The 26,688-nt window shown below is 40.7% G+C and overlaps 1 protein-coding gene across 1 annotated transcript in view; it reads right to left on the minus strand.

The window, feature by feature from the left end:
* LOC126399190 (protein FAM184A-like) overlaps positions 1 to 26,688 on the minus strand; it is a 202,465-nt gene that overhangs the window by 109,407 nt on the left and 66,370 nt on the right. The window contains exons 2-3 of the mRNA XM_050059031.1: positions 3,823 to 3,942; positions 683 to 841 (exon numbers count right to left, since the gene is read on the minus strand). Coding sequence (XP_049914988.1) covers positions 683 to 841; positions 3,823 to 3,942 — 279 coding nt within the window. The remainder of the gene's footprint in view (positions 1 to 682; positions 842 to 3,822; positions 3,943 to 26,688) is intronic.

Below are 26,688 nucleotides of genomic sequence, written 5' to 3' on the forward strand. Positions count from 1 at the left end.
CAATCTTTATCACTTCATGTTGCTCATCACAGCCTCACATCTACCTGTATTATGAGTAAAAATGTGGAGCTCCAGGCAACATTTTGGCCAGCCTCGTTTAAAAAGAAATGACGCGCGCAGCCATTACCCTGGTCACCCACTGTTAAGGATGACACAGGGTGAAAGACTGACAGGAATGGACAGTCCTGGGGGAGTTATAAATGGAGCGAGAACTTTTCAGTGACTAACATTTTTGTGGAGCTGTGTGACCTGTTTTTAATGTGTCTGTCTCTAACATGCTTTTGATATGCTAAAAATAATAGGATAATTACACCATGTTCGATGTGTACATAAGCACAGAGGGCAATGCTGTTATTTTACAACAGTTTGATACAGGTTACAGCTGTGGCGATAAGTTGGATGTCCAGACAAACACACAGTGGTGATGCCGACAGGCAAGTGAGACTCTCCAGCCTCACAACAGGGGACAGAGACAGACATTCATACTGATTACCTGCAGCTGTGACTGCAGCATAATGCCAGGCACCACTGCCTCTTAACCCATACACACTCTCACACACTCTCTCTCACACACACACACACGCACACACACACACACACACACGCACACACACACACACACACACACACACACACACACACACACACACACACACACAGACTGCATCATTCTTCTGTCTACCTGAGCCTCAGTGCAAAGCTGCATGTCCTCCACCCTCTGACGGTAGCTCTCGAACTCAGCCAGTGCCTGTCTCTTCATCCTCTCGTGGAGCTCCATGGACTCCTCCAGAGACTGGATCCGCCTCTTCAGGTCCATCTCATCACTGATCTTGCTCTTGTACTGTTGATTTATACATGTACACATGTACCAGACTGTCTGGGCGGAAATGCAGTAGGTCCACCGAACTTCATTGACATCTACAAACACATTTTATGTAATTTTCTGACAAATAAGCTACAGTAACATACATTAAAGAAAATATATAATTATGATATATATAGTCTTCTTGGCGACAGTCAATAAAAAAACATGGCATTCTGATTTCTTAAATAGGTTGGCTGATGTGCATAGACTTTAGCCTTGGCCTTGAATTAGCTCATTATGATACTCAAATCAAAATGAAAATTAAAAGATTAAATAGGTACACTCACTGCAGTTCAATTTATTATATTTAATTCAAAGCACAACACTGGGCCCTCCCTCCTGGAAGACTTTGTGGAGAAGTATAGCATGTAAATGTCTTTTTATATGTTTTCTGCTGTTCAAGGTTATTCACATCGCTGTCAGGGAGTAATTCCCATAAGGAGAGATGACATATAGACCTAAATAATTAATATTCGGTTGATTAAATATTGATGAGCTCCTTCTGAATGTGATCTCGACTCTGTGGCTCTCCAGTGGATCAGCTGCCATGTGATAGTGTGCAGCTACAGTGCAGAGAAATACAGTAGTTTACTGCAGCTGTAGATGACTGTGAGATACACAATGATGCCGTCTCATGTTGACTGACTGACCCAGATGTGACCGCAGTGAGTCCACTTCTAAGGAGTCCCTTTGGCTTGTTTTAATATTCATGAACTGTAAATAATTCTAAAAGTAATACTGTTGTTATTCCTCCAAGGAAGCAGTGATTGACGACATTACTTATTTAAATTAATGTTAATTTACAACCAGCAGTGTAAAGCAACTAAGTACACAATGTGCACAATTTTGAGGTACTTATACTTTGCTTAAGTATATATTTTTATTTATGCTACATTATACCTCTACTCAACTGCATGTCACAGGCAAGTTTTGTTCTTCTTACACCAATATATTATTTCTGTGTGGAGTTTGCATGTTCTCCCTGTGTCAACGTGGGTTTTCTCTGGGTACTCCAGCTTCCTCCCACAGTCCAAAGACATGCAGGGTAACTGGTGACTCTAAATTGGCCGTAGGTGTGAATGTGAGTGTGAATGGTTGTTTGTCTCTATGTGTCAGCCCTGTGATAGTCTGGAGACCTGTCCAGGGTGTACCCTGCCTCTCGCCCAATGTCAGCTGGGATAGGCTCCAGCCCCCCCACGACCCCTAACAGGATAAGCAGTTAAGGAAAATGAAAATGAATGAATGAATATATTATTAATGATTAAACCTTACCCAGCAGGAACATTTAAGTGATATGTGCATTAATCTATCAGTGTTAATGTAATGATATTAAATTGTGATATACATTATTCAGAAATGGACCATTATGCGTAATGAGGACTTTTACTTTTGGCACTTTAATTTATATTTTGATGCTAATAAATATGACCTTTTGCTTAGGTGAAATTTTAGTGTTTTTACACTGTGGTCAAACTACTTTTACTCATAGGGAAACTCTAAGTCTAAGTGACTAATGGAGACAACCGTTTTTGAAATTGGTCCAGTATTGGGAGAGGCTGCTCCAGCTGCAGCAACAAAACAGGCTGTGATGTGATCACTATGGGCAATTGTGCACCGTCAATGCACGTTCATTGAAAGTGCTTATTTTTGCCACTGACAGACTCAGATTGTTATTAGAAGTGTCTGATAATATTGTAGAAAAGAAGAAATAAACTTTTTTTTTTCTGATATTTTCTTGATCTGTTCATTATTGTGACCAAGTCTTGCTTATGGAAAAGCCTCAATATGGAATCTTGCGAGAAGTGACTTGTTGCAGGGAAAACATCGTTGGCAATGTTAATGAGAGTTGGAGAGAGGGGTGCTGAGAGTAGGTTGTTGTTTTGGAGTACAGAAAGCACAGCTTAGTGTCCAGTATTTAACTGATTTACCTAATGTTGAAAAGTCTGCATGATTTCAGAACTTCAGGCTTCTCCTTCAGCAAGACTTGGTTCCACAAACTAACAAACAGACCAGATCTTCAAAAGGTAAGGAAAAACATTTAATTTCTCTGTAAGGATCCTTTCAAATAATGTTGTCGGACATTTGTAATAACAATCTTGAGCTTGTCAGTGGCAAAAACAAGCACTGTTAAAGGATGTAAATTGATGTAGCACATGGGATTACATAGTAGGGATTACATTGCAGCCTGTGTCACCACTGTGGGTCTCTCAGTACTTGAGCAATTTCAAATATTGTTGTCTCCATTAGTAACATAAGCCCTTTTAACAGAGATCGTATGGCTCCTATGAAGTCCCTTCTTCAGGTTGCCTTTGCATTTATCACAGAGAGCCATATGAGGGTGGCATCATGCTGACATTACATAATCAAAAAAGGCGTGACAGGCATGACCTGTAACACATCAGCTATGTTACTGGGTTAACATTTAACATATGCGTCAGCAGGGCTTTATGAACAATAACAATGGCATAACGTGGCAATAACAATCAATTATTGTCACCGTTATATGGCTGCTGATCTCGTCCTGTGCTCTGAAGATAAGGAGCTCCTGCACCTTGTTCTTTAAGTGAGCCACTAGCTGCTATCATCTACTTTTTAAATCTCCCGTGGTGGGTCGCCACGCATGACACATCATCAATATGTCACATCCCTGCCTCCTATGATCCCGTCCTGCCAGCTGTCCCATTTACACAGCCATCGTTTCAGCGGTGTAACTACCTCTGTTCCAGGCTTAAAGGTGAGACAGCTTTGTCCCCACATCCTGCAATTGTACCTTTTATACAGAATGGTGAGGCAGCATAATAGTGCCATATTCCTGTCTTGAACAGGCAGGGTAAAAGGGGCTTTGCACTAAAAACAGGAAATTATAGTTAACAACTCACGAACAAGGTACAGATGATTTAACTCAGAGAATATTAACGTCATATAAAAGTATTCAAAATTACAATTAATGTAAAGACCTGTAGTATCTTCTCCCGGGTCTCGGAGAGAATCTGCTGCACCTCCTCTTCATGGGCCTCCTTCAGAGTGGCGATGGCCGCCTCGTGTTCGTCGTTTTTTGTGTTCAGTGCATAGATAACCTGCAGCAGAGAGGAGAGAAACCCATTAGCTGTCAGACATGTTCACAATCAGGAGTTATTGCGGTATTAAAACTGGTGGGGGACCAGCTGCACCTCTAATGTCTCGGGTTCAACCAGCATGGAACGTTGGGACTGCTGTGTTGGATGTATTTTGCTTAAAAATTGAAAGGGAGACTACAAATGAAACAGCAGGACATCGTAGCGAGAGGGTAAAGTAGGGAGATATGAAGATGAAGGAGGGTTGACACTGATGTCGATGCTTGATACCTTTAAATTCATTCTTTGTAGGATAGAAAACCTTCTCAGCCAGCATTTGCACTGTCAAGTCCTTTATTGAAAAACATCATAAAGAATTCTAATTATGTGTCAGAGTTGGTACTCGACTTAAGGGAGGGTTAGAATTTAGAATATGCACTATAATACACCAAAAATACTTCTACGGAAGTTAATATACAGTATGGCTACATTTGTGCAAAGATGTATATAAATTCACTGTTAAAAAGATGCAAACCCTTGTTACAATTTAAATAAATCATTTCTTGCTAATTTTATTCCTCTAATTAACTTACAGATCAAATGCAATTAGGACAAAAAGCAGGCAGAGAATGCAAATTACTGTCGTATTATAATGATTATAAAGCTACTGCATTGCAAATCAGCTGTGGTATATAACTGGTATACAGCTGCACACAGTATATGCCGTACAATCCCTCCAATGTATGCATGGATGTGTTAAGTATTAGCTCAGAAGCATCAGCGATGCCCCACAGTCATAAATTAGAGATCGCTTGATGCCTTGTATTGCTGGGGATAAAAATAACACAAGCAAACTGTTGTGCATGAGATTGACCTTTAAATCCATCCCAAAAATACATGCAGCCATCCAGAGAGCCATAATCTGACAGCACAGTGATCCCCAGCTCACAGCCAGAGAGGGGGAGAGGACAGAAATGGGTTTTACATTTCCACATGAAAAACCATGAGACACTCTTCCCCATGCGTCTCTCCCTGCCGTGAGAAACAAAGTCATGTGTTTCCTCCTTTGAAAAAAACCAAGTCAATAATTCAGCGCACTGAACTGCGCGATGGTGCAAAAGAGCCTTTGTTTACTCTGGACCAAAGTCCGTCAACAGAATTAGAAAAGGGAGAGCGGAGAAGAAGAGGAGAGATGAAGGAGGGCAAAAGCTTGCTTTGAAACAATGACATCCACTTTTTATGCCTTGCCATGCCTCGCTGAGAGATGAAAGGATTTAGTTTGACAAGTGGTGGTGATTTTCAAACTCCTATTTGTTTATTCCCCACACAGACACACTGCTGCCAGCCACAGAGCTTTACTCAATAAGAGAAGAAATTAACATACATTGTAATCAAGAGGTACTCAGCCTTGGGAGATATTCCCTCGTTTGATTATACTGACCTCTTAATGCAATTATAATCAGCATCCTATTATGCCTGTATGCTGCACATTCGATATATCCTGACATTTACTGTATATACTTTTAAAATATGTAATTTCTTTTAACTTCTAATTAAAGTGTAATGTGTTTCTTATATTTTAATCACTTAGGCTACATGTCTTGTGTTATCTCTACCTTCATTTGGGAAATAATTCATTACCACATTCATCCACATAATTGTGAAATACGCCTTAAATGTTAGCAGGGCTGGGTAATATGGAGAAAATCCAATATCACAATATTTTTTTACCAAATCCCTCAATAATGATGTTGCGTCGATACTTTAGGGTTGACAATTGGTGCCTAAAGGCAAATAAAAGACCAATTAGAGCAGTCTGGTATGTTCAGAAAATTACATTACTTTACTGTAATGCAGCCTTTAAAAGCAGGAAAAGACAACACTTACGATATTAGGATATCCATAATCTAGACGATATCCAGTCTCATATCAGGATATATAAATAATATCAATATATTGCCCAGCCCTAGCTGTTAGCAGTTGGCTGTTAGCTAGATAATTTGTTGTTGCGGTTTAGTTTCTCATTTAAAAATAAAAATGGAATATTTTTACTAGGGCTGACCCAAAAAATTCGAAGCTTCGAAGCTTCGAAGCTTCGTTCGATGGCACGGGATTCGATTGTGAAAAAAAAAAATTCGAAGCTTCGGCGCTTTTTTTTCCCGTTTTTTTGGGGGAGGCCTTAAACGCAACACTAACTTCCACTAGTCCGATACTGACAACGAGCGCAGTCAGAGCTGGCAGACATGTCCAAGAAGTCATCAGATGTGTGGTTGCACTTTAAAATATGCCCCGACAACCCCCAGAAAGCAGAGTGCCAGATTTGCCAAAAGCAATTGGCATATCACAACTCAACAACAAATTTGGGAAATCACTTGAAAAACGTAAGTAGTAATTAAAAAAGAAAAATGAGGAGAAATAGAAAGCCTGACGCACAATGGAGACCTGCTATTATCCTGCTTGAACACAGACGACTAAATTCTTTCAACAATGTGACTCAACATAATGATAAAATAGATTTTATTGATGTAAAATATGCATTTTCCAGTTCCACCGGTCCGCTCTGAGTCTGGTGTCAGAGACACTTCTGATGCTCTGAGTTTTTTTTTATTTTTTATTTTTATATACTTTATTAATCCCCGAGGGGNAGGGTTTTAATTTAGTGTTCAATCAAAAGTTAAACACTACTTATCACCGACCATTAGTGTTTTTTTGTTTGTGAATATTTTTATCTCAATTCTAGTGTTGGAAGAAACTACATTTTCGCCATATATATATATATTTTTTTAAAATTAGCTGCGTGATTCTGTTTGCGTTGCGAAACGGACATTCAGAGAACTGTGCATTTGTTATCAGGCTACTGGGATGACGGACAAACGGCCCAATGTCCAATGGGACTTTTTTTGTTTGACTATTGGGGCTTCAGAATAAAAGCTGTCGGAGCAATGGCATGACACCACCTAAACTACAACTTAACTTTTCACAAAACAAAAGTACAGCTGAGGATGATGAGAATGTAATTATGTTTGCAGGTATTTGGTCAAAAACCAAAGTATCAGACGAATTGGAATTTTGACCTGATGATGGCGCTAATGGAAGGGTTTAGGAATCACCAAAGTTATTACAATCTATTTAAAGGTGGGCAATGCCTGTATCAAATTTCATGGCAATCCACAAAGTAGCTGCTGAGACATTTCACTCAAAACCACAAATACCAACATGGATTACACGAAAGTCAGAGGAAAGTCATTAGGAGTCATCCTCTGGGGAACACGAATGTCTGTGGAAAACTTTTATGAAAATCCATCTAATAAGTAGTTGAGATTTCCCAGTCTGAACCAAAAAAAGTGGACGAACTGACAAACATTTCAAGCAGCTAGCATCTCTAATAATTTACATTCTGAGTCATATTAAGATTAAGTGAAAGCAGTGAAGTCGAGTAGTGTATTTAAATAGGCTAAAATCATAAGTTCATACCACAGGGATTCACAATCTGTCCTTTCATTTGGACCTCTCATGTCAAGTCTCTTTCTCTACTTTTTCAAATGAGGAATGAAATGTCCAAGATCAGAGGCAAACTTCAAGGAGCCAAATAAAGCTGGGAAAATTCAGTTTGCTCCAAAATAAAACATCTTTTCCACCACAAGTCTAAATTATTCAGTCAGCTCAGTCTCTCGTCAGCTTAGGAAGTGAATGGAGCAGACGTAACAGTTAGAGGAGCTAAAATCTCCATCACATCCCGAGAGCCATCGGCACACTACTGCAGATGAAAATGCACTAATCATAATACTGTGGGGCCTGTTGATACACACACATCCAGACACACACCAAAATAACAAACATATATGTACACACACGTATCGAAGTGAACACATACACCAGCAGAGACTGTCAAAATCCTCATGAACCAATACACCCGCATCCAAACACATCAGCGTAATTGGCCTGACAAATGGCCAGAGAGATGAGGAGGCAGAGACAATTGTGTGTGTGTGTGTGTGTGTGTGTGTGTGTGTGTGTGTGTGTGTTTCTGCGCGTGTCGTTGTATATGTCAAGGAAAGAGACAACTGCTGCCTGAGAGACAAAGGCTGCCAACATTGTCATCATTGAGGGATCAACAGATATTGGATCTCGCAGGCCAGCAACGTGCCAAAAGCAGATATTATTCTTATGGGGGTTGCAGATATCAACCAATATTTTGGGCCAATAGTTACAATATTTGAATTCAACCGTATAAATGAAATGAACTTTGGTAAATAAACTATGGTTTTGATGCCAAAGAACAAAACTTCTGGAGGAAATATATATCAGCATTATGGTATATATAATACTAGCCAACCATCCTGACACTTGGGGCTTTGCAAGTACCACAATACACACAATTTAGGGGACTTTCTGACTCCAAACTGATCCTGTCAGGCAGTGCTTCATCCAAGACTCTGCTCTTGTTAAGGCAGTGTCACAGCCTTAAAGGAAGCCCTGCCTTAAGGCAGAATTACTGCTGTCAAGGTGTTGTGTGGTTTCATACAGAGTTCAGCTTATGATTTGACCCTTTGAGCTGCCACAATGCTATATTGAACAAAAACTCAAACACAACACTTTTGTTTTTGCTCCCATTTTTCACAGGTTTAAATTAAAGATCTAAGACTGTTTTTCATGCCCTCAAAAGATATTTTATCCTCAAATTTTGGTTGCAAATTTCCGTGTTATTGAGAACTTCTCCTTTTCCAAGATAATCCATCCACATGAGGGTTTTAGCATATCAAGACGCTGATTAAACAGCATCATTTCTACACAGGTGTGCCTTGGGGTGGTCAAAATAAAAGCTCACTCTAAATGTGCCGTTTGATTACATAAGACAATGCCACAGCTATCACAAAACAGAGAGCGCCATTGGCATGCTGACTGCAGGAATGTCCACCAGAGCTGCTGCCCGTGAATTATTGTTTATTTTACTACCATAACGCTGGAATTCCACTGGATGCGTGTCCATTGCGGAATGGCAGCGCTGGTAATCCGCTGCGTGCTCCGCCGTCCGTCAACACCCACCGGCTACATTTGCTGTGCGGAGCGGTGCAGCTCCACCGGAAGACATCTCGGTGCACTGCCATGATTAATATCTCCTCATCCATGGTGTCAACAGGGTGAAATGACGTCTGAAAACCTCTGACCTGTTGACTTCAGGCCTGCCTCTGCCCATTATGTAGTTTTCAAGGTGTAGTGCAGGGAAATATGATCCACCATGAACAATGTGTATTTTATTTTGAAATTAACTGGATGTTTAATTTTGTTTCTGTGCACGACTTCCTGCCCCGCACGATCTGCTATGTGCTGAATTGTTGCGGTGTGCTCCGGCGTCCAGCAAAAATAGAAGTCCTGCGTATCTGTTGCGGAGGGCTCCGGAGTGCCGCAGCTGTGACGGAGCCGGAACGCAGCACAGCCTCAGCCAGTGGAAGCACACACATTGACTAGAACTGAAACGTATCAGCTCCGCTGCCGTTCCGGAGTGCAGACGCAACCAACACGCATCTGGTGGAATTTGGGGGTAAGCCGTCTCCAACTGAATTTGGCAGTACATCCAACCGGCCTCACAATCGCAGATCACATGTAACCACACCAGGTCAAGACCTTCAATTCAGCGTCTTCAACTGCAAGATGGTCTGACAGAAGCACATCTGCTGCTTGTCGTCCTCATCAGGGTCTTGACCTAACAGCAGTTTCTCAAAGCAATGGACTTGTACAGTTGTAAAGCCGGTTGGATGTACTGCCAAATTCAGGGAAACAACATGGGAGACTCTGTGGACATTCCTGCATTCCCTCAAAACTTGGTACAAGGATTGGAATTTTATGAGCTGTTCACAGTACGATAATTGTCTGAGAAAATATCGCAGTTTCATGGTATTACAGTACTGCAGAATTACTATTGTTATCAGTCAGAATGTCCCTTAAAGGAATTAAAATAGAAGGGTTATTGTTAGTTAAACAAACAATTTATTACTATGTTTGAAATTTGAAACTGTTATTTAACGGAAGTACTGTATGTGTAAAAGGTCTCCCTTTTGAAAATAATAAAAATAAAGTTGAGATTTTCTGTCTAGTTACATTTTTTTTTTCAATACTGTAGTTAAGCAAATGTACATGGTATGATACATTTTAATATCATGGAATACCTTGAAACTGATATACCGCTGTAACCCTACTTGCAACATCTGTGGCATTGTGTTGTGTGGTTAAATTTAGAGTGGCCTTTTATTGTGACCATCTCAAGGTACACCTGTGTAGTACTGATGCTGTTTAATCAGCATCTTGATATGCCCTGTCAGATGGATGGATTATCTTGGATAGCTCACTAACATGGATTTCAACAAATTTGTCACCAAAGTTTGACAGAAATATATCCATTGAGTACATGGGGGAAAGTTTGCATTTTGACAGTCCTTTCTATATCGTAAAATACAAATTACTGAAACTGACAACATAGCTCTTCTTTTCTTAACTGTCAAAGAACAGTATCAGTTCTGAAAATATAAGGAAACACAAAGCACCTGAGCTGACTAATTACAATTTCTTTAGATCTTCCTGTAGTCTGTGTGGGTCTGATGTGTGGCTATACTCTTGAGGAGGTTTTCCTACTGTATATGGCACTGCAACAATGAAACCACCACTGCACATACAACACCTTCATAAAGAAGCATAGTTTTGCCTTAAAGATGCATTAATCTTTACAACCTGTCAACACAACACTGAAATAATATCACCTTATGACAAATGTCCACTATGAACTTTTCTTTAACTTTGTTTTTGGTCTCCATCAACTCCTGAGGGAAATATCTGGCTCTTTTCTGCTATATTCTCCATCATGTTCACCAGGTATAGCTGCTAACTTTTGCTGCTGTATAGTGGTTGCATCAGATCTGCTTGCTGAGGCTGGAAAAGAGGTTTAAGAGAGCAGTGAAACTGACAGTAAAGTTGCCGGCCATAAAAGTAATGATGCTTGCTATGAACAGACCAGGAACACAATGCTACCATGCAAATGAAAGCCAAGTGAATTCTGAAGTTGTTCCATTTGGTTTAGCACTCTGGTGGATGGTAAAGTTTTAGTTAATATTTTCTTTGTGTATATCGACCTTCTACATGAACATAAAACTTTGAGTGTTACCTTAACTGTACATGCAGTAAGAATTTCAATTATCCATTCACTGTTTACATGGATTTAAAGTAACCATAGTACTGTAACCTGTCTGTGTTGCATTTATTTTACTGTACTACTTTACTGTCTAGAAGTAGTTTATTCTGTTGAGTCTCAACTTAAATCCAGTGGCGGAAGAAGTTCTCAATAATACTGTACATAAATTACTCACTATTACAAGTAACAGTCCTGAATTCAAAATGGTACTGAAGTAAAAGTACATAAATATTTACACAATACCCACATACTTAAAGTATAAAAAGTAAATGTACTCATTATGCAGAATCATGGCTCCTTTCAAAGTGTTATATTATTAAAGAATATCATCATTATTCTATGTGTATTGACCATAATAACTATGGGCCCATTTCCAACCTCCCATGTAAGATCCTAGAAAAGGCAGTAGCAACCCACCTCCAGAACCACCTGCACAATAATAGTCTTTTTGAACCATTCCAGTCCGTTTTCCACCCAAAACACAGCACGGAAACAGCCTTAATCAAGATCACCAATGACCTCCTCCTGGCAGCAGACTCTGGCCTTCTCACCATCCTCATCCTCCTCGACCTCAGTGCCGCCTTTGATACCATCTCCCACTCCATACTCCTGGAACGCCTGGCTGGCACTGGGGTCTCTGGTACTGCATTACAATGGTTCACTTCATATCTATCTGACAGGAAACAGTTTGTTCAAGGGAAAAATGTTCATTCACAACCATCATCCATTACACATGGTGTCCCGCAGGGATCAGTGCTGGGACCGCTTCTATTCATCATATACATCCTCCCCCTTGGTGACATCCTCCGTCACTTTGGAATTCATTTTCACTGTTATGCCGATGACACACAACTTTACATCTCCACTAAACCAAGCACCCCCCCCTGCTCTCACTGACTGTCTCCAGGCCATCAACATCTGGATGACAAACAACTTTCTCAAGCTAAATGGAAATAAAAGCGAAGTCCTTCTCGTCGGCACAAGGTCCACACTCTTCAACACTCATCCCTTCAATATTTCCATCGACGGTCACCCGGTCCATATCTCCTCCCAAGTCAAAAGCCTCGGTGTCATATTGGACAGTGTTCTTTCTTTTTCCCCCCACATCAGTAACATTACCCGTACTGCCTTCATGCACTTACGTAACATCTCCAGACTCCGTCCATCTCTCACCCAACACAACACCCAGGTCCTGGTCCACGCACTTGTCACTTCACGTATCGATTACTGCAACTCAATCCTCACTGGTCTCCCCAACAAACTTCTCCATCGTCTCCAAATCATCCAGAACTCTGCCGCCAGAATCATCACCCGTACCAAATCCACCGACCACATCACCCCCATCCTCATTCAGCTCCACTGGCTACCTGTCCATCAGCGAATCCAATATAAAGTCCTTCTCCTCACATTCAAAGCTCTCCATAACCTGGCCCCCCAATACCTGTCAGACCTTCTCCACCCTTACACCCCCACCCGTGCTCTACGCTCCTCCTCAGCTGCTCTTCTGTCTGTCCCTAATTTCAAACTGACCACTATGGGTGGCAGAGCCTTCAGCTGCTCTGCACCCAGACTCTGGAACTCTCTGCCCCCCCATATCCATCAGATTGACTCCATTGGACAATTTAAATCACAGCTTAAAACCCATCTGTTCAGACTTGCCTATCCGGTTTAATTTTCTGTCATGTATTTTATCTATTTTTAATGTTGTATTATTGGTATTTTTGTATGTTTTTATTGTAAGGTGTCGTTGGGTGCTCAGAAAGGCGCCAACAAATAAAATGTATTATTATTATTAATTTATTGTATCACTGACAAATACATGTAGGAGTGTTTTAATGTTGTAGTAATGTAGAGCCAATAGCTGTGTTCCAAATGGCATACTTTTTCTTTTTACTTTTAGTAGATACTGCGGCTGCCCTTGCAAGGTAAATACTGTTGCATGCAGTATGCACACAATCAGAACACACTACACTGTCATAACACTACACCTTGAACTTTGACCCTCTTGCTCATATAACCATTACCATGGAGATAAAACAGCATTCGCAAAGCTCGCTAAAGACGGAGGTCAATCTGGAAAGCGTTGCTGTTGTTACTTTCCAATGCATGTAGTTTTAACTTTTAAGTGCATACATTGTAGATTCTAACATACTGTATTTACGACAAACAAAAATATCTATGTATTTCTCTTTTTCATAGATATGTCCTTTTGTTGTTGGTAATCTTTCTATTGTCTTCTTCACTTAAACAACTGATAGTCCTATTATTGCTATTGAACTGGTGATCATCCATTTGAATGTGCTGTCATCCTTCATTACAGCTTCTGATAGCTGTCAATCAGCCCTCAAACCGTCATCTGTCTGTAGTTCAGTCAATGTGATGTATCTTCAGCTGCAGTGTACTGTAGGTAGAGACAGCCAGAATAGTGTGCTGGCTTGCATATGGCAAAATGTGACCATATGCAGTTGAACATCCTAGTATTTTTGACATACTGCATTTGACATAACTACTAAATATTTTCTGGTATTACAGAGATTGGAGTGCACAGAACTTTAGATAATTTGCATACTACTAGGTAGATTATGAGGAAAGTGGAGTAAAAAAGTACAATACTTGTCTCTGTGATGTGATTGAGTAGAAGTAAAAGGTAGCATAAAATAGAAAAACTCAAGTGAAGTATATATACGTCAAAATTGTACTGAGGCAAACCTAAGTACAGTACCTGAGTAAATGCACTTAGTTACATTTAGGGCTGTCCTGATCAAGTTTTATTGCCCCCAATCCCAGTCATTTAATACTGAGTATCTGCCGATACCGAGTCCCAGTCTGATACTCCTATTTTCCTAGATAATACAGCTACACAGTGCACACTTCGAGTTATTAAAATCAACCCAACATATAGCCTGTGCTTGACAACTGGATAGCTCTGCAATGCATTGAGAAAAAAAAATCCCTACATCCAAGCTGTTCCTTGATGTTTTTGTATTTATTAGTCTTATTTATTTAATTATTTTTTGACAAAGTAAAGTATAAAATAACAAACCCTCTCTTAATCTTGTTTGCCTTGTCGCTGTTTCAAGGAAACGTCTGTCCCTTTAAGGGAGTATTCTGCAGAGTTTGTTGATTTGGTGCAGCCTGTGTCCGAGTAACCCAAATAATTGGTATACAGGTGAGTGTTTATTTTCGTTGTCTGAACATATTTTGCACAGATAAGGCTACTTTGAAATATTACTTTTACTGGCTTTTTACTTGAGGGGCTTTTGTTGCACTTGCAGTGACGTGGTGAGCACGATTATCATCAGTTCTGCGCCGCTGTCTGACACCCTCCCGAGCAGGGCAGTGAAACACCATGTGTCATCAATGAAAGCAAAGCCAAGAGACTGACACACTAAGCTAAAATGAAACAAGTATGCATAACTTCATGAAATAACATAACTACACAGTCTCATACTGCATTTTCTTTTGTGACCTGTGGTGTTTTGCAGCAGGCTGGGCTCAGGCCCTGCTCTTACACACATGGCAGCTCAGCAGAGAAGGCTGCACTCAGGGTTGCTTTGCATGAAAGCTTTATGAGTAAAAACAGTGACAGCTGATGCAAAACAAAGGATCACATCAGGCTCTATACAGCTCATTATAGTGGATCCAGATCAGTTAAAAAATGCCATGATCTGCTCCGATAATGATCTTTCAGATAGGATTCGGACAGCCCTAGGCACATTCCACCACCTCAACTTGGACTTTGGGGAAAAGTCCATGTCATTCTAAATAACATTAATAGTGTACACTTGTGTAATTCATTTTGAAAAATCAAAGAAATTGTAATATTAGCTTAAAACACAAGTGTCCTTTTACTGTGTACAATGGTAATTTGGTGGTAGGCACATGTGTGTGTGCATTGGTCTGAGGTGTTTGAGCGTGAGGGAAGGCAAGATAACTACTTTTGTTTAAGATACATCTATAGATTGAACCTGATACGATGAAAAGAGAAAGGTGAGTGTGTATGGGAAAACACAAAGAGAGAGTGTGAGACAGAGAGAGAGAAAGTGTGAGAGAGCGATCCTGTTCTCATCTCCGCGGGTCGATCGGTTCACATCCTTGGAGGAGTTTGCATAAATGACAGTGATACCAGGCAGATCGATAAGGTGACAACGAAATGCCACAAATTTCATCTGTCAGCTGGGAGAAAGTCACAGCTGAGAAACTCACTAAGACTTTTACCAGGCGTGAGTCACTGCTCGCTGCTGGATGAAATATGACTCTGCTGTCAAACAGAAAAAGCTAAAAAAAAAAAAAAAAAAAATGTCAGAACTTCGTTCTGCTCACTTTTACATGAACTTCTTAACCTCTATTGTACTTTCTTGGCTTTGTGTGATCTTCTCTGCACAAACCAACTGTATAACCTTCAGAACAATATTCAAGAGATGTAAACTTCATTTTACCTTTTTCCTTTTTCTGTTGTTTGGGTACAGGACTTGTCAGAAAGTGTCAAATCGTGGATATTCTGCAATGCATTCTTGACATTTGCTTGTCAAAATAAACTTCAGAAAACAGGTTCAATAAACAAACTGTAACTGTAATGTCAAAATACACCAAATGAATGTTAATGTCTACAAATATATTCACACACAGACATCTACATTATCTACAGAGAAATAGAAATAAGACTAAACTGATCACCCTTGCATATCTCACTGTTAACTTGTTTTCTCACACAAAGTAAAAAACTACAATGTCAACCTGTTTCCAATGGAAATAGAAATGAGTGTTTGTATCTTGAAGCAAGAAACAAAAGAAAGCATGTTGCTACACTATAATCAAGAAAAATGTCACTGTCTTCCGAGATGTATTCACTTGTTTTAAGAAAATAAAATGTTATTAACAAAAATAACTTGCTTAATAAAGAGATATCTGCAGTGCTCAGAATACAAACACTAGAAAAGTAAGGAATTCATCATCCTGGTCTCACTTTTAACTTGTCAAATAACAACGCTTGGTTAATGGCCATCGACATCAGACACCAACAAACATCCTTTAGCAGGGGAGGGAGACACAATGGGCAGCAGCATTATTCGATTGTCTGTGCACATACCATAGTAAAAAGCGCAAGAAAATCTGCATAGGGCAGGCAGATGGGGAGGTGGAGGTGTCAAACAAACTCTGGACTTTCACCCAGGAGCCTGCTATTCGTGTCCCGAATTAAACAAAAAGTATACAACTTAGTGTGCTAGTACATGCAGCATACCATGCTAGTGAGATGTGTCACATCAACAACAAACGTACATATTTAAAACCAAAACATGATGTTTTTATCTCAGCCTAACAAAGTAATTTTGTTGCTTAAACCTAAGGAAGTAAATTTAGAAACAAAGTTGTGTTTTTTTTTAATTCAAAGTTTAGTTTGAAAAAGATAGAATCCAATTAATGAGCAGAAGCTGTACATTCCCTTTGTAAACAGAAGTTTATTTTGAGACAGCACATGTAATTGAGCATGGTGTTAGTTCAGGCAGGACACAATGTCAAGCTCAGCTCACATCCCAGCTACATCAGCTGATCTCAGACAGCCAGTCAACTGATGGAAGAGCTGATTGATGGAAGAGAGTCAGCTGATAGATCACATGATACCTTTCTATGCAACCAAATGGTGAATATCATTCAGGGCGTCCTATTTAAACTGCTCTGGCCTGCCTACTGTTGCTGCTTCCTCTGCAGGCTGCTTTGCAAACTTCCTCCACCCCAGCTCCTCCTTTTCATGCTGTGTCTGACTTATCAATCTCATTTCTGTTTGTCATTGATGCTGCTCTGTTCTGTTCCAGGGAGGTCTTTGCTGCTGCTCTCTGCCTTAGGCTTTACATGTAGGCACATGGAAGGGCAGGAAGGTTTGCTCTCTGCTTCAGGCTTTCCACGCAGACCGGCGAAAGGGCGAAGAGCTGTGCTCTCTCCGCCTTACGCCTGCCACATAGGCGTGTGAAAGAGGCTTTCTGTGTAGGCCTAGGAAAGGCAGAGAGGCCCCAGAGCAGGGTCATACCACCAAACATTATACTGCAAATGGAAGTTTTCTTCTTTGTGTTCCTGACTGAAATGAGCGTAAATTGACATGCCTTCCCTGAATGTCCAAAACTGAAGCAGGAGGGGTACCTAGTGTGTTACATTTTGATGCGTAGGGCCACTGAGCAAGCATCGGTATTTGACAAGATGGGAGTGAGACTGTGCTGAAACTGACACGATACAATATTCTCTCTTTATGTCTTATCTGTGTTGGCTATTACAATGACTTACACTCCACCAAAGTTTAATCTGAACAGAAAAAGATCTCCCCAGAACATTTCAACAATAGCAGTGTGAGGTTATCTGATGGCGGAGGTAAGTCATAACTTTTTAATTAGGAAATAAAAAGACAAGATTCTGAGGCGATCAAAGCAAACCAGGCCGTTTCATCTTCTCCAACACTCTAAAATCTCAAATTTTGTAACTCTAAATTTCTTATGACCTCTATTTTTAGACTCTCTCTGTTGTTGTTGCTGTTGCCAACTGCCAGCATTACCACATGGATCACATACCCCAACATGGCCAATAATTTCACGAGATACTGCTCTGTGGTGTTGTGTTTCTCTGATTTGTTGCTACCTTTCCAAAGCCAGGAGAAAGAGGAGAGTAGCTTTATGTTTCTCTAAGGATAAGTGGTAGTGTTGTGATTTACTCTAAATCTGAAGTATTTGTTCCTTCAGTATATCTGCACTAAGGATTGAAAGCAAAAGCCTCATCCTTTCTATTTCAGGGGAACAGTGGAGTAGTTTGGTAGCAGTGGGACTCCAATCCAAAGCCACTACAAAATGCAGCATCAAAAAAAGAAGGTTTGTGGATATAATGAAATTATTATTGACTTTTGATGTCCAGCAGAGAAACTTTAACAGAAATTGGGGATGAAAGCAAATCAGTGTTTCTTCATGAAAGTAATATGAACACCACCAGAGAAAGTAAACAGTAAAAATACACTGAATTAAATGGGGTTTGTTTAGACTGTGCTGCCAAAGTCTTTGAGCCACGAGGATAAAAGCTACCAAAGGACTGAAGTCTGTAATGCAACAAAGAGACCGGAAAAGTATATAAACTAACCTTACAGACCACAGAAACAAACTTTAAAACTGAATGCAACCATGACAGCAGGTGCCAAATGTTCCTCTGGACTGGTGTCACCGGCTTTACACGGGATCAAAGAGGAAAATAAAAGATGAAAAGATGCTGGTTCTCTAAAGAAACAAGGCCGAACAACCTCAAAGGATCTAATGACTCCTAACCAACTCTGACTGGCAGCAATCCTCTCTTATTTCACTCTCACAGGCCTGCACACACACACCTCAGCCATCTCTCAGCTCCAGTCTCTCCGTCTGCTTGATGAGACTTTGATGATAATGATGATGTCTAATGACAACCATTTCACCACCTTAACACTAGCCGGTAGTCATTTTCCACCCTGTGGCAGTAGAGCTTTGTCTTATGAGTGTAGTGGGTGTGGGCCCATAAAGGAGAAACTGCAGAGTGATGAAGAATGTACTGAGTCCTGATGGAAGTACTGTAGTGTGGACAGAAGAATGGCTGCCACCTTATAAAGAAGATTGAAACCACTCTGGTGTCCTTTAGATGGAAGACAACAGCCAGCGAGTGGGTAGCTTAGCTTAGCACGAGAGCTAGAAACAGAAGGAAACAGCTTGTTCTGTCCAACTGTAACAAAATCCGCCTACCAGCGTCTCTAAAGGTCACTAATTAACACGTTATATCTCGTTTGTTTTATCTGTACTGTACAAGTGTAGAAATGACAGGCTCTTGGCTCTGCGCAGTTCCCAGGCAACCAGAAGAGATTCCAGAAAGGAACCGGTCCTGGCCAAGAAATAGTCAAACACACAACCCTATGTAATTGCAAAATGACATTTTAACACTTTAATTTTTGTACGGATTGAACAAACAAGATATGACGTGTTAATCAGTGAGATTTGGAGGTACTGGCTAGTGGATTTTGTCACTCTCTGTGGCTGTTTCCCCCTATTTCCAATCTTTGGGCTAAGCTAAGCTAACCGTCTGCTGGCAGCTGCATTCAGCAGACACCTATGGGACAGGTATTGATCCTCTCATCCCAGAAAGTGATTAAGTTTATTTCCCAAAATGCCAAACTCTTCTTTTAAGATCAATTTGTTTTTTCCAGGAGAGACCTGGAATTTAAAAAAACTAATTAAAATGCCAAACTGCATTTCAGTCACTGCAACTTACACTGACATGCAGTGTGTTGTAAAATAAAAATAATAATGTCATTTTGAAAGTCTGAGTCCAAAGAGGCGGCTGACTTCAAAAGTGAAGCCTTGCAGATATGAATGCCTGTGTTTTTGTTAGCAGCGCATTGATTTCTGCACTCTTGGGGATAAGATCGTTAACCGCGTGGAAGAAGGGCAACGGGGGAAAGGCGGCATTTAATTGCTGCAACAACTATTGATGTGTCATTTCACTGGCAGGACCCTGTTAGAGAAGGGGCTGTTGCACAGGGTAGTCAGTTTAGTGGAAAACTGGTTTAGCGAGCAATTAGCTTCATCATTACTGCTGCATACCAAATTATTGTTCTGTTGATGGGAAGCCAGCCTTGTTTTCTCTCTTTCCCTCACTCCATTCCCTCTCCCTTTCTCAGGCTTTAACCCTTTACTCACCCACTAGAGTGGAAACTTTAATTTCTCTCAGGATTGTTGTCCTTGAGAAAAGAAAGCCTAAATTGATTAACTCTTCTACTTTGTTTTACCTTTTAATCAGTTCATTAAAAAATGAGTTTGTTTTCTTGCCATCAGTTTGTGTGAGAAAATATCAGCTCAAGGTCCACTTACTGCTAGCCCCATCACATGGTCTTCATCAGCAAATAGAAATTAACTTAGTTAATTGTTAATACAATACTGATGTTCCACACACACTTTGGTGATCAGTGACACCTGATCCAGTTCCCCTTGCCGATGAAGACTGTGACATGTAGTCGGAACCCCAGGAAAGCTGAGATATTGACCTTGAGCCGTGATTTATTTGTCACAGACCTAGTTGCAGTGAAAAAATGTGGGCATTGTAACTTTCTGCAAACCCTGCATATGTTACATGTGAAAGTTATTATGGAGCAGATACGTTTCAACAACTCTGGGGTTAACATGTGGTAAGGTTTACAAAAACCAGTTGGTTATGTTTAGGAAAAGATCTATCCTCGCCAATGGGTAACTACAAAACACCCACATCTGGAGACTAAAAAGCCACTGCAAACACAGCAATGACTCGCTAAAACACCATCTGTATTGTTGTTTGTTGGTCTCTAAAGCCCCATTTCCACCTAACACATTTGGTATGGTACCTTTGGAACCAAAAATACCCTTTAGACATGGTACCCAAACCCTAGAGTTTCCACCGCAAACAGTCTCCTTAAATGAGGGTGGGTTTGTTGTCACTCACTGCTCCATCCAGCACTCACCATATTTCCTCATTACTGTTTGTGCATTTAGTCCTTCTAAGGCAAGTGTAGCCAGCCGGAGCCCACAGGAACAACGCTCCACAACATTTTTTTTTTTCTCTCCAATATATGCCATTCACATGATCCAGTCGAAATTAACATATATATAAAAGCTTGAAGATCCACTCATTACTAAAAGTGTATGTCATATAAAATTAAGCTAATGGTCAAAGATGTCACATCAATATTTAAGGTGTGTTGATTGAATTAGGTTGTCAACTCTCAACTCCAGCTGCTGCAAGAGGCAGCAAAACATCCTTGGTTACATGAGCTTTAAAACCAGCCACAACTCAGCCCTGAGCAGAGTGACCGTCCACAATTGACCAATCAACAGACTGCAGTGTTCACAGCTCCAACTTCTAGTACCACATCTGTGTGCTAGGTACCCCAACAGAGGGGGGACCAAAAACGAGGACGTACGGAACGGTTCCATTGGTACCATCCACAACTTTTCACAGTGGAAACAGAAACAAATGTACCAAACTGATCTGTACCATACCGTACTGCTCGGTGGAAACGGGGCTTGACAGTGTTCTGCAGCTTGGCAGACATCCCGCCTAGGTGTCACGCCATCCACCATCACTTGACAATATCAGCCTATATATTATGTCACTATAAATTTGTTGATATGATATGTATAAAACATGCAAATTTAACATATTTGTGGTTTGCAGAAACGCACAATGCCAACACTTCCCTCTGGCAACAGGGTTGTTGTCACAGCATCTGCAGATAAATGCTGTCATGCATCTCCTGAAATCAAGAGTGTAGTCTACAAAAAAATATATGTAGGGATAAAATATTAATGCCAACAACGTTATTATTATTTGTCAAAGCCATGTTCATCAAGTGTGCCCACAGCATTTCTGTACATCCTGGAGCTCTGACGTAATGTCTAATCGCCATAATGGTTTTGAATACTTGGCTGAACAATTTGACGAGACACGAGTGCAAAAGACCTCCTGAGCTGCAGTGAGGTACATTAGGAGGTAATTATCATTACCCTATTACACTCATTAGCATTTAATCATTGTCTAATTGGAAATTACATTTCTAATTTTGAGTAGGGAAGACTGTGGTAACAGAATTTTCTGGTTTCATGGATTCTCATTCTTTGTCTTCCCTTTTGCGCAAACTACCTAATCATTCTCTTTCAAGCTTCCATGTTTCAACCAAAGTCTACAGGCAGAGCAGGATGTACGTCAGTAAGATATCAAAGCATATACTACTTTTAAGCAAGTTGTAATTCAGGTCACTTTTACATGTACTCTTGATGTGTATTAAAAATTAATTCTCTCTGTCCATTCTTTCACAAGGCCCATGTGTTGTGTTTACTCTCTATACGCCCAGAACTCTGTTGTTTATCCCTTCACCAGAGCCTGTAACTTTTAGTTGTGTAGCTCCACTTTTCCTGCCCTGCTTCATCTTTTTTCAAGTCTAAAGGCTTAAAATTATACATCGATTGGACATTATTTGACCAAATAGATATCAGCCTTCGTTAAAAATTAATCGGGGGTCTGTTCGAATGTCATCCGGCAAGGACAGATTGGACAAGATGGAATTACTGATTCCACTGCAATATGATAACTAGATTCCATACGAGTATGCATATACATTATTTGTGCATCATGAAAAGTTAAAGTTTTGAAGGGGTAGTTCAGCCCAAAATCAAAAATACACATTTCCTCTTCCCTGTAGTTCTATTTATCAGTCTGGATGTTTTGGTGTGAGTTGCCAAGTGTTGAAGATATCAGCCGTAGAGATGTCTGTCGTCTGTCCAATATAATGGAATTAGATATCACTCAGCTTGTAGTGCTCAAAGCACTAAAAAAGTACTTCTGAAAAACTCGACAGCAACGTCTCTTTCCAGAAATCATGACCTGGTTACTCAAGATAATCCACAGACCTTGTTGTGAGCACTGTCATGTAGGAACTATTTTCTTTCTACCAAACTACACCCACCAACCATATCGCTGCTCAGAGGGAAGAGTGCATCTACTCATGTCACGCGAGACGTCAACATTTATGACGTCTTCCTTGGCTGAGCTGTAACGTTAGCTAGCTCAGTGGTGCTGGGTGAGCTCGTAGTAGGCACACACTTCCTTCTGTGCAGTAAAAAAATACAGATGATTTCTGGAGACACTGCTGTTGAGTTTTACAATGTATTTTCTTTCTTGCTCTTTAAGCACCACAAGCCGAGTGCCTTCTAATTCCATTATATTCCAGGAAGGCAGCGTCTTTACTGTCGATTCAGATTCAAACATACGAGATTCAGATGCACCAAAGGACCGGGCTTATATATAAAATTAATAAATATAAATAGTGATATAATAGTAAAATAAATAAATGTCTCCATTCCACTCGCATTCGACACATTTGTACATACAGAAAAAGAAGAAAGAACTGAAACGTGTTTTAGGGAGTTCATATCTCAGTATGGTAACGGCTTTGGGGTAGAGACTGTTAATTAACCTTGTGGTGCATGTTTTGATGGACGTGGCATTTTTTGGAGGGCATCAGTTCAAACAGGTGATGAGCAGGATAGAATGAATGTTTTTAGGATGTTGTGTGTTTTCTGCAGGCACCGGGGGGTGAGGATGTTGTCCAGGGCAGGTAGCTGTTGTTGTATGATGTTCTGTGCAGTTTTTATGATTCTCAGCAGAGGCTTTTTATCTGATGCAGAGCAGCTACCATACCACACAAGGATGCCGTATGTGAGGGCACTCTCAATGGAGCAGCGGTGGAATGACACCAGAAGCTGTTGTGACAGGTTCAGGAAGTATAGCCGCTTTTGTGCCTTCTTGACTAGCGCCGTGTTTGTCGTCCATTAGGGTCCTCTGAAATGTGTGTGCCAAGGAATTTAAAGCTGATCACCCTCTCCCCGTTGATGTGCAGTGGTGAACGGGCATCCTGCTTCTCCTGAAATCAACTGTGAGCATTTTTTTGTCTTCTTGATATTGAGAGTAAGGTTATTTTCTGTGCCCCACCCTGTCAGCCTCACTACCTCTTCTCTGTAGGCATACTCGTCGCCTTTGGTGATCTGCCCCACCACGGTTGTGTCGTCTGCAAATTTAACTGTGGTGGTGGTGTTATAGGATGGAACACAATCATGAGAGTACAGAGAGTAGAGGAACAAGCTCAGCACACAGTCTTGTGGGGCGCCTGTGTTGAGTGTCAGAGTGGAGGAACAGCAGGGACCCATCCTGACTGACTGTGGCCTATTTGTCAAGAGGTACTTAATCCACAGGCAGATGTTGTGGTCTACGCTCAGGATAATCTCAACACTCAGCAGCTCACACATAAAACCATTTATAGCACTACAAGTAAGAGGAAAAATATGTAGTTTTGGTTTTTAGGTGAACTGTCACTTTAAAGGGAAAAAACACCAGCAATTTGTGGATTAAAACCATATTGGTATCAGCTCTTCCTCACATCTGCAATGTGCTGCATCATCATTGCCCCCCCCCCCCCCCCCCCCCCCCCCCCCCGCCCCCACCCCCCCCCTTCACCCCGCCTTTGGGCCCGGGGACGTCAAGGGTGGCTCTGCGGGTCCCACACACCNCATCATTCCCCCCCCCCCCCCCCCCCCCCATCTCAAAGTTTCATATTTCTAAATAAAAATGCACACTGAGGCAGACTGCCATCTCATTTCCACAGCCTCAATATTATGCGTTTACTGGGAGTGAATTTAACGAAGCAGGGAGAGAGAGATAGGAGGCCTAATTACTTTAATTATAATGCGCCGCTGTGATCTGCTAAACTGTAAGGTGCACCTTAATCCGTCAGCTAATTATAAGATGTTCCATGGTAGTGTTAGTTGTGGTGCAGTTGAGATGGGGTTGAGCCGATGAGTAAAACGCAAAGTTTGGCATTAATTAAATGCACAATCTGTGATCAGTGGATCAGCGCCTTTGGTATTAAACCAAATAAACTGCATTAGCATCAGATTTTAAATAAGTCAAACTTATGAAAACAAAATCGTGACTTGCTTGTTAGAGTCTGTTCTGTCAACCGAGGAGGGCAGAGAACCAAATGAAGGGAGGCTCGCTGCAGACTGTACATGTTTTCTGGTCTGTTTTTGGGAAAACTTTTAATGCACTACTGAATAAATCAAGAGGCTACTCACCATCAGTTTTGAGACGATAACATTTGAATGCTTCAGTTATATACCAACTTTATATATATATATATATACTGTTCCACAAAAAATGTAAAGCATAAAAAACTTGAAAGTTCATGTTAAATATTTATTTTTTTAAATTGGCTCACGCCACAATATAAGAGCCTTATAAACAGGAAAAGCACCGCCTCAAACTGTTCCAAATTAAGCTCTAACGAAGTCAGGAAGACAATACTTTTCATGCTCAAGCTGTAAGTTTCACTGTCTCTAGGTGTCATTATCTGGGTCGGTCAATTGAGTCATCAGCTGATTCACAATCAACCAATAGCACAGCGACACACCTTCTCTGTCAGCCTATCATCTTACTGCTCCTCATTTTATATAAGGTTGTTTCTCTGCTGTAGTTCTTGTTTGCTGCCCTTGTGCGTACTCTCCACCTCCCCATCACCACCTAGTCTTTACGGATTCATCAGCCTCATCAGCCATCAGCCTCAGAGTCATCAGCCACCACCACCTATGTCTTGACTCCATGGGGGGATTTATCCTGCTGCCACTCAGATGTCCCTCGATCACAAAATATGTCCCTCTGGTGTCCAAGTACCAAAGACTTCTGTTAAATCTTAATCAGCACAAATCATCTGTTAATCTGTACACTCATAATCTGTATCATATATTATCTATCTTTACTTCATTCTTCTGTCTCTCTTGATTGAAGTAAAAGATGTAGTCATGATGATACATTTTTTTCCCAACATGGGTGCTCATGTTAGACACAAGAAGAGATATTTAGCGTGATGTCCAAGGTGCAAAAGAGGACATAAATGCTTTACATTGTCAAAAACAATTTGTAAAAGTACTTCTTACTTCCAAAAAAGTGTCCAGAGTGATTGTCCCAATACAACCAGACACTGTGACATCAACATCTGGCAAGTGAGGGATCTTTTGTCAGCATAAGAATACACTCGCTGAATAATAATCCTTTTGTACAAAGACAGCTTGCAGAGTTATTACTGAAACATTTAGCAGCCAAACTATTTTTGTCACACAGTTTACCCGCCGCAGCGGAGATGAAAAGACCTGTCACAGATAAGGCAGAACATCAAATCGTAGGAACAGAGACAGTCCCGTTAAACTCATTTAAATTTTTCTCTTAAATATTACATTAGTTCTGATGGAAAAATAATATTTGTGTTTATTTACTCAGTGCCTGGTCTTTTTTTTTTACGTCCTGCGCAGATGGCGGGGACATGGGACAAGTCTTCTTGTCAACGGCTGACATTAAATGTTACCATCAAGATTGAACAGAAGTCATCAGTTTTCAAATTCTACTTGAAATGACTCAATTTGCAGCGATGCATGACTGAATGAGCATATTAGGATTTTTGCAGTGCTCCGAAATAGGTGTCATTACCACAAACACATTCACAGGCAGTAAAGTGCAGTTCTTCTGTCATTTAAGGTATTCTGCATTTAAGCAGAGATGTGTACCTCTCTGTGCGTATGCATTTAGAGAAGGATCTGGCAAGTAGCAGTAAATCCTGGAGAAGACATCAGCCACACGTGATAAACCCTTCTTACGTTCTTAGGCTGACAATCCAACACTTCCAAAAGGAAATCTGCACAGGTCTATTAAAGGAATCTTGTGCAGGGAATTTGGGCCTCAGTGCCTAATTCTATGGAGGAAATAGCACTAAATACAGGTGGCATAACATATGTTTGGCATAAATCTGAATGCAGTCTTGCCAGTGGAGTATTTTTAGCGTACCAGCTGTTGGCAAAAAAGCCACAATTCTACACTTTGGCTGGATATTTAACCAGTTATTCTGGCCAGTGCTGCCAGTACTCATGTAACCTAAACGCATATGGCTTCTAAGGTCTGTGTGTGTGTGTGTGTGAGTGTGTGTTGTTACTGTATTACGTAATCTAAACAGAGATGTCTCTAAT

The sequence above is a fragment of the Epinephelus moara genome, chromosome 12, assembly GCF_006386435.1.
Source record: "Epinephelus moara isolate mb chromosome 12, YSFRI_EMoa_1.0, whole genome shotgun sequence".
NCBI lineage: Eukaryota > Metazoa > Chordata > Actinopteri > Perciformes > Serranidae > Epinephelus > Epinephelus moara.